Source organism: Chanodichthys erythropterus, chromosome 20 (assembly GCF_024489055.1).
Source record: "Chanodichthys erythropterus isolate Z2021 chromosome 20, ASM2448905v1, whole genome shotgun sequence".
NCBI lineage: Eukaryota > Metazoa > Chordata > Actinopteri > Cypriniformes > Xenocyprididae > Chanodichthys > Chanodichthys erythropterus.
In genome coordinates, this window is record NC_090240.1 from 30,863,741 (window position 1) to 30,878,200 (window position 14,460).

Genomic DNA, 14,460 nt, shown 5'->3' on the forward strand with positions numbered 1-14,460 from the left:
AATATCATAATAAAAAGGTTGTTATTCTTGTTTTGTTTTTGCACACAAAAAGTATTCTTGTCACTTAAAATATATTAATTTGTGTTCGGAAGATGAATGAAGGTCTTACAGGTGTGGGACGACGCAATTACTCAAGGGTGAGTAGTTAATGACAGAATTTTCATTTTTGGGTGAACTAACCCTTTAATTTTCCGTGATGGGGTTGAGTTGTTAAGCATGAAAATACCCTCCCTGACTATAATACACCTCAAAAATATGAATAAAAAGTATGATACTACACTCTAAAAAAATTGGTGCTATAAAAGTGGTTCTTTGGCTCGTAATCATAGGGGAACCACTTTAAGTGCTATATAGCACCAAATCTTGGTGCTTCAGTGGTTCTTTGGTGTGGTTAAGGTGCTATATAACACCACTGCTGTACAAAGAACCTGTTAAGCCCCTTTAAAGGTTCTCTACAAGACAAACAACCACTGTTGGTGCTGTTTAGCACCATTTTTGTTGAAGAAATAAAATGCAATATGGCACCTCTTATGGGTTCTACATAGCACCTGCATAGCACAAGGGTGCTGTAGAGCACCTTTAAAGATATGGTGCTACATATTACCACCAAAAATAGTTCCCCTATGATTACGAGCCAAGAACCACTTTTAATGCTAGATAGCACTTTTTTTTTAGAGTGTACTTATTATCTTCTGCAAACAGGCCTGAATGATATCATTTCTGGTAAAAGATGTCACATATGGGTGGAGTCTAAATTATTATGGTGGTTGGTGTGATGGGGTTGAGTTCAGACTGAGGGGCATAACTTTTTTTATAAAATATTTTGCATTTTTTAGAAAAAGACACTGTGCACAGTTTGTTAAATATTTTCTAAGTACAAATTCAGTGAAGCGAAGACATTAAAAAATGCTTAGTACAATAGAAGACTATTTTATGATAAAAATGATTTAAATGCAATTCTTTTTATTCATTATAATTTACTCATAAAGTATTATGAAAAGCTTTTAACATTTCATTTTGGTGAACCACCACTTTAAAAAGTCTGGGGGTCTGAAATACTACAATGACCCAGTTTGCAGTCACTGAACGTGCCACGGATTGATGATGTAAAACTCCGGACGAGTCTTCTTGTGTGCGTCCGTTTTCTTGGCTGCCGTACCGTCTGATATTAATGACAGCTGAGATCCAACAGTGACATGGCTTACAGCGGGGATCATGTTTACAGTCTGACAAGCAGCAGTTGTAAAAGACTATTATAAATCATACAGTATAGCTTTAGGCTACACTGTTTGACAAAATAGTCTTGCATCATGTTAAATAGTATTTTTGACTAATATTAAAAAAAATATATAGATTTTAATAGGTTAAGAGACCTGCACAAAACAGCTAAGACCATGCAGCAAACCATCTTTGATTTGTTATTGTCAGCAAGGACACATTAAGCTAATTTTATGTTGCCTGTTGAGAATGTGAACGCTGCATATTAAAGTATAAAATGACTGAATGTAGATAGTAGATGCTATCAGACTGGGCCTAGTGTTGCCTGGTACCATGAACCCTCCCACTGTCCTGCTTGCCTTCTCTCCTCCCTCTGTGTCCTAGATTTTGTTGAAATGATGTCATCGCATTTGTCACGTGAGCAACTTGACTTTTTTTTTCTTGTCCTGTCAGTGTCAGTGAGCTGTTCACATCTGCTGGGTTTATGCAAAACTGGAAGCCTGTTTGTGTCTGTCTGAACACCCATGACTGTCATATTCCTAATTGCAGGGTCTGAGCACAAAAATCGGTTTGAACCTGCTACTTACTTCCCCAACTAGTATTTCAGGCAGTTTTAGTTTTTCCAGACTCTTATTTCCTTTACTTGCATGTTTAAATACATATAACAGTATAACCTTTGATGAAATACGTTAATATAATTTCATTTAATCACATATTGTTTCTGTGCTTACAGCATAACAAAAATCTCAAATTGAAAAATTGTTTAAACTGATGTAATGCATTCAAGATAAGCATTCCATCGGAAGTGTTCCATTGGCTGGAATACCGCAGGGAATTCTTCTCACAGATGCTGCTATGAGAATAGGATGGGAGGGACGGGTCTGTGTGCAGTTGCCAGTGGTGAGAAAACTTTAAACATAAACCACAGAACCTATTTGGTATTCTGCCATTGGCATAATGTCAGTCTGTGACTCATAATGAATGAATCATGGACTTTTTTTTTTTTTTTTACATCAGCTAAATCTGTGCAGTTCTCTACACATATATACCAGTATTGCTCCTTTAAAAGATTGAAGAAGCTTCCGTACTTTTTAAAGTCACCATGAAATCAAAATTGACCATTCTTGATTTTTTATGGAATATTATAATATTTATTATAAATGATTTATCCATGCATGGATAGGCATAATTCATGTGCTCTCATAATCTTTTACCAAAATAACTAGCCTTTGCAGCAAGATCTCTTCTCTAATGACATGTTTACTGGCATGAGGGCGGGGCAACCTGTCACTCACATGAGATCACAGCAACAACCAATCAATTCCCCATGGACAAAATCAAGTCCCGCCCTACATTTTTTCTTGTTCGAGAAGCCATTTCACTCACATATACGTCACAATAGGTAAGGTTTTATGCCGACTTTGGCTATTTTTTAAAAACAGGTGGTGTGACTTTGTAAATCAATATTATAATTGGATTTTGTTTTCCCCCAGTCTTTTCCTTCAAGATGTTAGGAGGTTATTAATACCAACTTTAGCAGCCTTTAGTGGAGGCATTTACTGTATGTTCACTGATATCAAAATTCAAACTGTGACATACAGTAAATCGAGTAAGAATAATCTGTCTGAAGTATTTATTTAAACTATTGTTCTGATATCAAAATGCCTCCAGCGTAGATAGCAGTTATCATCTGGAAGTAGGTAAGGTAGAAGAGAAGCTCTGAATCTAAATAAAAAGAAAATCGTATCATGTCAATCAGTATTTGCATATCAATTTGCATATCGGTATTTTGTGATCTTCCTGTTATACCCCCTTGTTCCTGCAGGATAGCTGTAGTCTTTTTTTTTTCTGCTTGCGTCATTTACGATATTGATTTTTGTTCCTTGTCTTAATGGGTTGTGCACTGCAGTGAACAGGATCAGAGATTATGCTGAAAAAGCAACAGAGATGCAATCTGTCTCAGAGCAGTTGCTATAGCATTAGAAGTTGCCTACAAAATTTGCAAATAATATATATATATATATATATATATATATATATATATATATATATATATATATATATATATATATATATATATATATATATATATGTGTGTGTGTGTGTGTGTGTGTGTGCAATACTGCAAATAAATCATTTAAAAGAATATGAAGCAGGTATATAAACTGTCTACTGAAAGAATTACAGTGAATTCCTATAGCCTATAGGACAGCATTAATATTCTAAACATGTAAGGAGCTATGTGAGACCTGTAGGCTTATTGTTTTTACTGCTCAAATGTTGTTAGCAACCAGCCTATAAACAGTAAAATGAACACTCACGCATGAAAACAAAAAAAGGGAAGAGAGAGAAGAGGGAGAAAAAGGACATAAGTATAGGCTAGAGGTTTTAGCCAAACTAATAGGCTAAAGTAGAATTTTGCATTTATCAATGACATTACAATAAGTCTAAGAGGTTATATATGCATTGCAGAAGCATAGTAGCAGAAACAAAGCAAGTAACCATGGAGGACAAACATTATATCTCTTGAGACAACCATCATCTTTCAAAGGCCAACGACCATGTGCGGCTCAGAAAATATATTGATACTGGAAAACGTAATCTTTTTGGGCTCACATGAAATTTACTAGAGGAAATGTACCTTTATCCTTATAATATTGCATTTTATTTTGTTTATACTAACAGATCTCTCAGTTTCAGTGTCTCCTACCTGTGAAGAAGACAATAGCTGAAAATATTTAATTTCTTTGGACCCACTCATATTTAAGATAATATACATTTGTAAAAGAATTAATTTATCCCTTTTTTATATAAGAGTACATCGATCAGGCATAGCATTATGACCACGGAAGGTGATTTGAATAACACTGATTTTCTCTTCATCACGGCACCTGTTAGTGGGTGGGATATATTAGGCAGCAAGTGAATATTTTGTCCTCAAAGTTGATGTGTTAGAAAGCAGAAAAAATGGGCAAGCGTGAGGATTTGAGCGAGTTTGAAAAGGGCCAAATTGTGATGGCTAGACGACTGGGTCAGAGCATCTCCAAAACTGCAGCTCTTGTGGGGTGTTCCCAGTCTGCAGTGGTCAGTACCTATCAAAAGTTGTTCAAGGAAGGAACAGTGGTGAACCGGCGACAGGGTCATGGACGGCCAAGACTCATTGATGCACGTGGAGAGCGAAGGCTGGTGCGTGTGGTCCGTTCCAACAGACGAGCTACTGTAGCTCAAATTGCTCAAGAAGTTAATGCTGGTTCTGATAGAAAGGTGTCAGAATACACAGTGCATCAGTTTGTTGCGTATGGGGCTGCATAGATGGAGACCAGTCAGGGTGTCCATGCTGACCCCTGTCCACCGCTGAAAACACCAACAGTGGGCATGTGAGCATCAGAACTGGAGCAATGGAAGAAGGTGGACTGGTCTGATGAATCAACTTTTCTTTTACATCACGTGGATGGCCGTGTGTGCTGCTTACCTGGGGAACACATGGCACCAGGATGCATTATGGGAAGAAGGCAAGCCGGCAGAGGCAGTGTGATGTTTGGGCAGTGTTCTGCTGGGAAACCTTGGGTCCTGCCATCCATGTGGATGTTACTTTGACACGTACCGCCTACCTAAGCTTTGTTGCAGACCATGTACACCCTTTCATGGAAACAGTATTCCCTGGTGGCTGTGACCTCTTTCAGCAGGATAATGCTCCTGCCACAAACTAAAAATGGTTCAGAAATGGTTCGAGGAGCACAACAATGAGTTTGAGGTGTTGACTTAAAATCCCCCAGATCTCAATCCAATCGAAAAACAAGTCAGATCCATCTCGTAACTTACTGGACTTAAAGGATCTGCTGCTAACATCTTGGTGTCAGATACCACAGCACACCTTCAGGGGTCTAGTGGAGTCCATGCGTCGATGGGTCAGGGCTGTTTTGGCAGAAAAAGGGGGACCAACACAATATTAGGAAGGTGCTCATAATGTTATGCCTGATATCAAATCTTATATCAAAAATGTGAAAATTAATGGATTCCGTTACTAACGCCATAATTTAGAATCAGTAATTGACTACAATTTGTAAGTAATCTACTCAGCATTGTATATATATATATATATATATATATATATATATATATATATATATATATATATATATATATATATATATATATATATATACTCTGTTGACAATGACAGAAAGTGGTATTGGTGTAACTAAATAGGGACAGATGGACGAGTGGGTATTAAAAAGGATGGGCCATCCCCTCATTCCCTGCTGGGGCAGCTGCATCCTCCCCCTGTGTACTGCTATTCACATTCAGGGTCATGTGATCTATACATAATGGCCGTTAATGTAGGCTTGTGTATTGGATAGTCAGTATCTAAGCAACTCCGTTATTCATCGCCTAGCAACGGCCGGAGCCTGGGAGGAGGGAATGGGGGGTTGGGTGTCTTAGTCCCATCCCATGGCCTATATTCCTCAACGTCTATGCTGGGTCATTTCATCCTATATACATTAATGACTCAACATTTTTAAAAATATTCAAATGTTTTTTTTCTTGTACTCCTATCTGTATAGGAATAGATGCTGAATAAAGACTGCTGATTTTCATTAAATATTATTTCTCGAGTTATTATAGAGTGTGTTTTTTTATTTTTACACAAAGCCTTACAACTACCTATGTCACCCCAGGTTATCATGTAACCTAATTTCATCCTAGTTACTTATTTAATTTGGTATAGTGCAACTTGGATAAGCTATAGCTATACAAAAGTCCCTTTCTTAAAGAATGGAAAAAGAATATGTGATAACTCACTCCACAATTTACCCCAGGCAAAGCTCTTAAAAGGGGCAGAAGGTGTCAAAGAGAACAGATGGAGAATAGGTTGATCAAGTTACACAAAGATGCATTCAAAGTGTAAAATAATGTATTATTAAGTGTTTTAGAGTCATTATGCATAGAGGCATAATGGGAGGGTAAGGGAGAAAAATTAAACTCTCAGTTTCACATTTTCTTCTTTCTAGCAACTGACTACAGCAACGTTTCTAATATATGATAGTTGATTTGAAACAAAATCTTTGACTCCTGAACAATCATGTCTTGGATTAAAACGGTATTCAGTGTTTCAGATCTATTGGGTGAGGTTCTGGGAGGTGTTTTACTAACCCTAATCTTCCTGACAACCAATAGAAATTAGTCTAGCCTTCCGAACTAGGCAGATCTCATCGCGACTGACCAATCAAATGTGAGAAACGTAGTCGCCAGGGCAACACTCATATATAAAGTGAGGTCAGTCCGTTATAACGTTATTCTTCTTACATCGACCCCTCGTTGTCGAACTGTAAGATCTCTCCGCCAAGAATCTTTTCTAGACCGGCCAAACAACACTACCAGGAACAATGGTGAGCACAATTTCATGTAGCTTACTTCATATCGCTTATTTATACAAATATCAATTTTCTTTCGACTGTTATTTACAGTATCTTATGCGTTTTGTAATATTTCGGGTATAAAATAAAATATGGGACAAAAATACACCTTTAGAGACAATTAATTATTCTTCAAAAAGAGCGGTGCATTCAAAAAACGATTTGCTTTTGTCAAATATGTGTTTTAAAAATATTATTTATGTATTTAAATGCATGTATTTTACATAAATAATGTAGTAATTGATACATTTATAAATTAAGAAAAATAAGAGAGGTATAACGGGGATATGATGCACGCTAAAACGAGACAACAAAGAGAATGGAGCCGCATTAATGATCTGGGTGTAGCCGGTGGCTCCATGCTGTCCGGTATGGTGTCATATTGAATCAAAAAACATGAGATGCAGCGCCTCCCAATGGATATGGTCATTGGTCAAATATTTATTTTTATTTTATTAATTTTTTTTAATCATATGTCCTATTAGGAATATGTTTAAAAACGTTTATTCGAGGGAGGAGTAGTGCGACTAAATTTAAAGAGACAGTTCACCCAAAAATGAAAATTGGTTCATCATTTACTCACCCTTAAGTTGTTCCAAGCCTGTATGAATTTCTTTCTTCTGCTGAACACAAAAGAAGATATTTTAAAGAATATGGGTATCCAAACAGTTGATGGGCCCCATCTTCTGACATATCTTCTTTCGTGTTCAGCAGAAGAAAGAAATCCATACAGGCTTGGAACAACTTGAGGGTGAGTAAATGATGACAGAATTTTCATTATTGGGTGAACCAACCCTTTAATTGTTCTCAGAAATCGTATTGCATTTCAGCGCTGTTGGTGAGGCTGTTAAATATTTATGGTGATGTAGGCAGCATCACTAATGCAGCTGATGGACATTACCCGTAAACCAGCAGTTGAGGGAGTTATATGATCACTTCCTCTGACATGATATCTCACTGGGATATAACTGCACAGAAACAAGATATGGCTGCATGTAGCCTTAGAAGTTTAGATGTGAGATGATATGAATAAAGCTTGGCTTCACAAGAGAGAGATGTCTTTCTTCTTTAGTTTGATTTTAAACTTTGCCCTTTCCTTCACAGCGTGAGTGCATCTCGATCCACGTTGGTCAGGCTGGAGTCCAGATTGGCAATGCCTGCTGGGAACTCTATTGTCTTGAACATGGCATCCAGCCGGACGGGCAGATGCCTAGTGACAAGACCATTGGAGGAGGTGATGATTCCTTCAACACCTTCTTCAGTGAGACTGGAGCTGGAAAGCACGTCCCCAGGGCTGTGTTTGTAGACCTGGAGCCCACTGTCATTGGTAAGAAGATGGGTCTTCATTTTATCTATGATATTGTGTTTGTCAAAGAGCTTAGTTCGCTAAACGTTTCTTCATGACCCGTCTGTCCAGATGAGGTGCGCACTGGGACATACCGTCAGCTGTTCCACCCTGAGCAGCTCATCACAGGAAAGGAAGATGCTGCCAATAACTACGCTCGTGGACACTACACTATTGGAAAAGAAATCATTGACCTGGTGCTGGACAGGATTCGCAAACTGGTATGTAGTTGTAAATCAACAAACAAACAAACATAAAATGAATGATATATTATGTTTGGTTACTGACCAAACGGTTTCTTTTCAGGCTGACCAGTGCACAGGCCTCCAGGGTTTCCTGGTGTTCCACAGCTTTGGTGGTGGAACTGGTTCTGGCTTCACCTCTTTGCTGATGGAGCGTCTGTCTGTGGACTATGGCAAGAAGTCCAAGCTGGAGTTCTCCATCTACCCAGCTCCTCAGGTCTCCACCGCTGTGGTAGAGCCTTACAACTCCATCCTGACCACCCACACCACCCTAGAGCACTCTGACTGTGCCTTCATGGTAGACAATGAGGCCATTTATGATATCTGTCGCAGAAACCTCGACATTGAGCGTCCTACTTACACCAACCTCAACAGGCTCATTGGCCAGATTGTGTCCTCCATCACAGCCTCCCTCAGGTTTGATGGAGCCCTCAATGTCGATCTCACTGAGTTCCAGACCAACTTGGTGCCTTATCCTCGTATCCACTTCCCACTGGCTACCTATGCCCCAGTGATCTCCGCAGAGAAGGCTTACCATGAGCAACTCTCTGTGGCCGAGATCACTAATGCATGCTTTGAGCCAGCCAATCAGATGGTGAAATGCGACCCACGTCACGGCAAGTACATGGCTTGCTGCCTGCTGTACCGTGGTGATGTTGTACCCAAAGATGTGAACGCTGCAATCGCCACCATCAAGACCAAGCGCACCATCCAGTTTGTGGACTGGTGTCCCACTGGTTTCAAGGTTGGCATCAACTACCAGCCTCCCACTGTGGTTCCAGGTGGTGATCTGGCTAAAGTGCAGAGGGCCGTGTGCATGCTGAGCAACACCACAGCTATTGCTGAGGCCTGGGCTCGTCTCGATCATAAGTTCGATCTGATGTACGCCAAGCGTGCCTTTGTGCACTGGTATGTGGGTGAGGGTATGGAGGAGGGCGAGTTCTCAGAGGCCAGAGAGGACATGGCTGCCCTGGAGAAAGATTACGAGGAGGTTGGTGTCGACTCCATCGAGGGTGAGGGAGAAGAGGAGGGCGAGGAATATTAAATGGCAGAAAGAAGTGTGGCATCTAGGAATCATGAAATGGAAAAATTCAGGCAGTGAAAATTAAACCTCACAACCAATGAAAATGATGTTGTTACAGTTCTTTTGGACATATGAAATAAACCTCCTTTCAAACTAATTAAGGGGTGTCTTGTGTTAAATTGTTGTGTACATTTATATGAATAATGTATAGCAGATATAGCAACAGAAGTGTTTTAAAGATCAACAATTAAACGGGTGAGGTATAATTATAATTTAAATGTATTAAAAATACTTGGTAAAGTTCAACCATTTTTCAACATGACATTAAATATACTAATTTGTTGTGCTCAAATACTGAGGAAAATGTTACCAGTGTCTTCAGAAACTATACATACATGCATTAGATGGAATACATTGGGGCCCATGAATGAGACAAAACAAGTACAATTACAAATTGTTTCTTTTAACTTACCAAAAAGTAACATGAACACAACATGGAGAGCAGCATTAGCCTAAACAACATTCTGAGCATTGCTGTAGTATATGACCATCATGGTAACTCTTTACAATAAGGTTCATTTGATGACATTAATTAATGTATTAACTAATATGAACTAACCATGAGCAATACATTTATTTGTTAATCTTTGTTAACGTTAGTTAATAAAAATACAGCAGTTAATTGTTTGTTCATGTTCACAGTGCATTAACTAATGTTAACAATACAACTCTTGATTTTAATAATGTATTAGTAAATGTTGAAATTAAGATTAACAAAGATTAATAAATGCTGTAGAAGTGCAGTTAATTATTAGTTAATGTTAACTAATGTTATGAACCTTATTGTAAAGTGTTACCACAATCATCTTAATGAAAGTCTTTCGTGACTATTATGACTATTTTTATTCTTTATGTTTCGGTTTTAAAACAGATCAGACCTTTTCTCTGCAGCAACATTTCCATGAGAACAATTCAGTCTGTGTAACTGCGTGGGCAGTGCAGATATAATATTACATTTTATGCAAATGTATGATTCCTAAGAAACCATTGTGTGGTATTCTGAAGAATACATTAATTATAATTATATATATATATATACCAATTTGGTATATATATATAAACTGGGTGTATTTTACTCATAAAATTACTTTTCCTCATGCCAAGTCTCTGAATAATTATATAAATGCTGCATTTAGGTAATTATGTAAGCAAAGAATAAGCAATGCACACACTGTCAAAGACTTGCTTAACTGGTAGGCTAATGAAAAATACATACAAAATACAACAGTCACCTATGCCCATAATGATGTACAGGGCAACACACCCTATTTTAAACAAAACATCAAAGACAGAAAAATGTTAATTGTCTTTAATTTTGTTAAAAGGTCACTTTTATGACCAATATTCATTATTACTCAAGTTCGTCCCGCCTCGTATAGATTTTCTAAAACAAACGTTATTGTTCAAAGGTTAGAATCAGCCAATGGGGTGTCGCTGATTCTCAGCCGAACCAATGGGAATGTGTCAGGAAGCGAAACGTCAGCTCGCGCGCGCTCCGCCTAGACGGAAAAGTATAAATATTCCCACCCCGTATTTTTTCAGGCACTTCATTCTCTCACCAGACTCATTATAGTCAATCTGTGAGAGCGTTAATAATTACAGAAAAACTCCGGTTTTCTACCTCCTCGTATTTTAAGCGAAAAACTCAGTTTTGAAAATGGTGAGTATAAAACCTTTGTGTAATTTATAAAATAGTTATTGTTATTTATGGTTAAGATTGGATGTTTTTAAGTTATGTGGTAACGGTTCTTTGACAATGCATTTAAAATTAGGGATTATTATTTAAATATTTAGGTGATAAACTTTGGTTCTGATTTTTTTAAAGCATCAAACCGAACTTAGGAAATCATTTGTCTCATTTGGGGAGGTATTTGGACTCGCGGTTAATTAATTTTTTTAATTATTATTATTATTATTATTATTATTATTTATTTTTTTATTTATTTTTTTTATTTTATTTTTTTTTTAGTTTTTATGATTTTGGACACGTTTTACTGATTGAATGTCAAGGAAAGTAATAAAAATGTATCTTTGATAGAAACTTGAAGTCCATAAAGCTTGGTGTGATTTGGCTCACAGTTCATTTAAGAAGTGCCGTTTTCTACCATGATCGAAAACTACAGATATAAAAACGCAAATCTCATTATCAAGGCCGATGTAAAGAGGATTTACTGACGTGTGCAGTGAAACATTTCCTTTTGTTCTGATGATTCTGCACAGTCACTCACTTCTCTAAAGCAGTGCTACCGGCACAGGAAGTGAGTCAGGAGGACCACGTGCTTTCTGGTGAAACTGGATGAATTCCAGTGCTCTTGTGTCAAGAAGTTTAAGCCTTAATAAGTTCCTCATGTTTATGCTTAGTGGCCATGTGGTTCATGAGCATGACCAGCCTAAATCAGAGAGGTGTTTTACCCAATTCAGATTTGTCTGAATTAAAATTGTGTACAGTAGCTATACTAGGCTTAAATGCCCTTCTATTACTATGCTTTAAAGTGTTCAATGAAACCATTAAAATATGTTTTTGTAGTTCTATTATACTTCAAAATTTGATGATGTACTTTTAAAGGAATGCAGGCTACTCTATAATAAAACAAAGCCAACCCACCCTTCTTTGAAACAAGGGCTGATCTGTTTCATCAGCTGTTTGTGTGTTCAGGGTTTTGTGCTACTATAGCAGTTTCTGATCCGCAGCGAAGGCATTTTCTATCAGTGCTTCTTCAATGCAATACTTAAAAAGAATTTGTTTGGTTACACAAAGATTCCATTCATGTATATGTTAACTTGAGCATCAAAGAGCCTTTTGTTTGTTTCACGAACTAGTAAAAGTGGTTTTAATTTGTGAAAATGTGCAACTGAATGGTTACTTGTAATTACAGAATGTTGACTTAAGGTGTGTAATGTCTATAAATCTTTCTACAAATCTCTCTCCTCTGCACAGCGTGAGTGCATCTCTGTCCACGTTGGTCAAGCTGGAGTCCAGATTGGCAATGCCTGCTGGGAACTCTATTGTCTTGAGCATGGCATCCAGCCGGACGGGCAGATGCCCAGTGACAAGACCGTCGGAAGAGGTGATGACTCCTTCAACACCTTCTTCAGTGAGACAGGAGCTGGAAAGCACGTCCCCAGGGCTGTGTTTGTAGACCTGGAGCCCACTGTCATTGGTATGAAGAATGAGAATGTATTTATTTGTTATAATATTCTCTACCATTATGTTTAGTTCACTAAACATTTACTCATGACCTGTCTGTCCAGATGAGGTGCGCACTGGGACATACCGTCAGCTGTTCCACCCTGAGCAGCTCATCACAGGAAAGGAAGATGCTGCCAATAACTACGCTCGTGGACACTACACTATTGGCAAAGAGCTCATTGATCTTGTTTTGGACAGAATTCGCAAACTGGTGAGTCGTTAATTAAATTACAATGCCTTTGAAGTTAATTGGTGTTAAATTATGCTTAATTAAAATAATACTTAATTGTCTTTTTAACATGAATCATGTCTTTCAGGCTGACCAGTGCACAGGCCTCCAGGGTTTCCTGGTGTTCCACAGCTTTGGTGGTGGAACCGGTTCTGGCTTCACCTCTTTGCTGATGGAGCGTCTGTCTGTGGACTATGGCAAGAAGTCCAAACTGGAGTTCTCCATCTACCCAGCTCCTCAGGTCTCCACCGCTGTGGTAGAGCCTTACAACTCCATCCTGACCACCCACACCACCCTAGAGCACTCTGACTGTGCCTTCATGGTAGACAATGAGGCCATTTATGATATCTGCCGTAGGAACCTCGACATTGAGCGTCCTTCTTACACCAACCTCAACAGGTTGATCAGTCAGATTGTGTCCTCCATCACAGCCTCCCTCAGGTTTGATGGAGCCCTCAATGTCGATCTCACTGAGTTCCAGACCAACTTGGTGCCCTATCCTCGTATCCACTTCCCACTGGCTACCTATGCCCCAGTGATCTCTGCAGAGAAGGCTTACCATGAGCAGCTTTCTGTGTCTGAGATCACTAATGCTTGCTTCGAGCCAGCCAATCAGATGGTGAAATGCGACCCACGTCACGGCAAGTACATGGCTTGCTGCCTGCTGTACCGTGGTGATGTTGTACCCAAAGATGTGAACGCTGCAATCGCCACCATCAAGACCAAGCGCACCATCCAGTTTGTGGACTGGTGTCCCACTGGTTTCAAGGTTGGCATCAACTACCAGCCTCCCACTGTGGTTCCAGGTGGTGATCTGGCTAAAGTGCAGAGGGCCGTGTGCATGCTGAGCAACACCACAGCTATTGCTGAGGCCTGGGCTCGTCTCGATCATAAGTTTGATCTGATGTACGCCAAGCGTGCCTTTGTGCACTGGTATGTGGGTGAGGGTATGGAGGAGGGCGAGTTCTCAGAAGCCAGAGAGGACATGGCTGCCCTGGAGAAAGATTACGAGGAGGTTGGAGCTGAGAGTGTGGAGGGAGAAGATGAGGGAGAAGAATATTAGAAATGCTTTTCACTTCTACTGCCTGTCCTGTTTCTTGTCCATTGTCATTTCTGTGTTCTTTTTCCTCACTTTCCAGCTGTCAACTGGCTAAAAGGTCAATCTTGCATATTATGCTCTAGAAAGAAATAAAAGGTTGTAATGATTACATGTTCTCCTGTTTTTATTCCTTTTGTGACGACCCTATACTTTATCGCCATCTTGGCACTGTTTTTTTTTTTTTTTTTTTTTTCAAGCTGTTTTTATCATATAGTACAGGGGTGGCGAACTGGTGGCGGTCCTGGAGAGCCACAGTCCGGTATAGCTCAGCTCCAACCATAATTTAAAAACTCACCTGCCTGTAGCTTTCTACCCTGCGTTCCACTCGGAAGGGCTCATCCCTATGCCCTAATCCCTTCAAAGGGTCTACCCTCCGGAGTGAGAGCTTCGAAGGGGTGTAGGGGTAAAAAAAATTTTTTTGGAATGCACTTCAACGCCATCTTAACGAGACAATCGAGGAGGCGCCTTCGTCTTTTTTCCCATGGTGTAATTTGTATTAACAAGCATTAATTTACTGTGGTAACATAAGCTACTGCTGGTCTTACGTTGAATATAATGTATATTGAATTTGAAACATTTGAATGGACTGATAAAAGGAGCTGTAAAATATTTTTGTTGAATTACAATGTCGTTTTG

The 14,460-nt window shown here is 39.0% G+C and overlaps 2 protein-coding genes across 2 annotated transcripts; both read left to right on the forward strand.

Moving 5' to 3' along the window:
- Positions 1 to 6,499: 6,499 nt before the first annotated feature.
- LOC137009146 (tubulin alpha-1A chain) lies at positions 6,500 to 9,511 on the forward strand. Its single transcript, XM_067371109.1, has 4 exons — positions 6,500 to 6,608; positions 7,740 to 7,962; positions 8,053 to 8,201; positions 8,287 to 9,511. Exons 1-4 carry the CDS (start codon positions 6,606 to 6,608, stop codon positions 9,265 to 9,267), a joined length of 1,356 nt encoding a protein of 451 aa, XP_067227210.1. The 5' UTR covers positions 6,500 to 6,605; the 3' UTR covers positions 9,268 to 9,511.
- A 1,325-nt stretch (positions 9,512 to 10,836) lies between these two features.
- Positions 10,837 to 13,926, forward strand: LOC137009846 (tubulin alpha-1C chain). The gene is made up of 4 exons (XM_067372419.1): positions 10,837 to 10,966; positions 12,245 to 12,467; positions 12,559 to 12,707; positions 12,814 to 13,926. The coding sequence occupies exons 1-4, from the start codon at positions 10,964 to 10,966 to the stop codon at positions 13,786 to 13,788; spliced, it is 1,350 nt and encodes a 449-aa protein (XP_067228520.1). The 5' UTR covers positions 10,837 to 10,963; the 3' UTR covers positions 13,789 to 13,926.
- Positions 13,927 to 14,460: the final 534 nt, after the last annotated feature.

Coding starts and splice junctions, on each gene's coding strand:
- LOC137009146 (XM_067371109.1), top strand. Junction 7,963..8,052: donor CCTGGAGCCCACTGTCATTG/GTAAGAAGATGG, acceptor CCGTCTGTCCAG/ATGAGGTGCGCACTGGGACA. Junction 8,202..8,286: donor TGGACAGGATTCGCAAACTG/GTATGTAGTTGT, acceptor GTTTCTTTTCAG/GCTGACCAGTGCACAGGCCT.
- LOC137009846 (XM_067372419.1), top strand. Junction 12,468..12,558: donor CCTGGAGCCCACTGTCATTG/GTATGAAGAATG, acceptor CTGTCTGTCCAG/ATGAGGTGCGCACTGGGACA. Junction 12,708..12,813: donor TGGACAGAATTCGCAAACTG/GTGAGTCGTTAA, acceptor CATGTCTTTCAG/GCTGACCAGTGCACAGGCCT.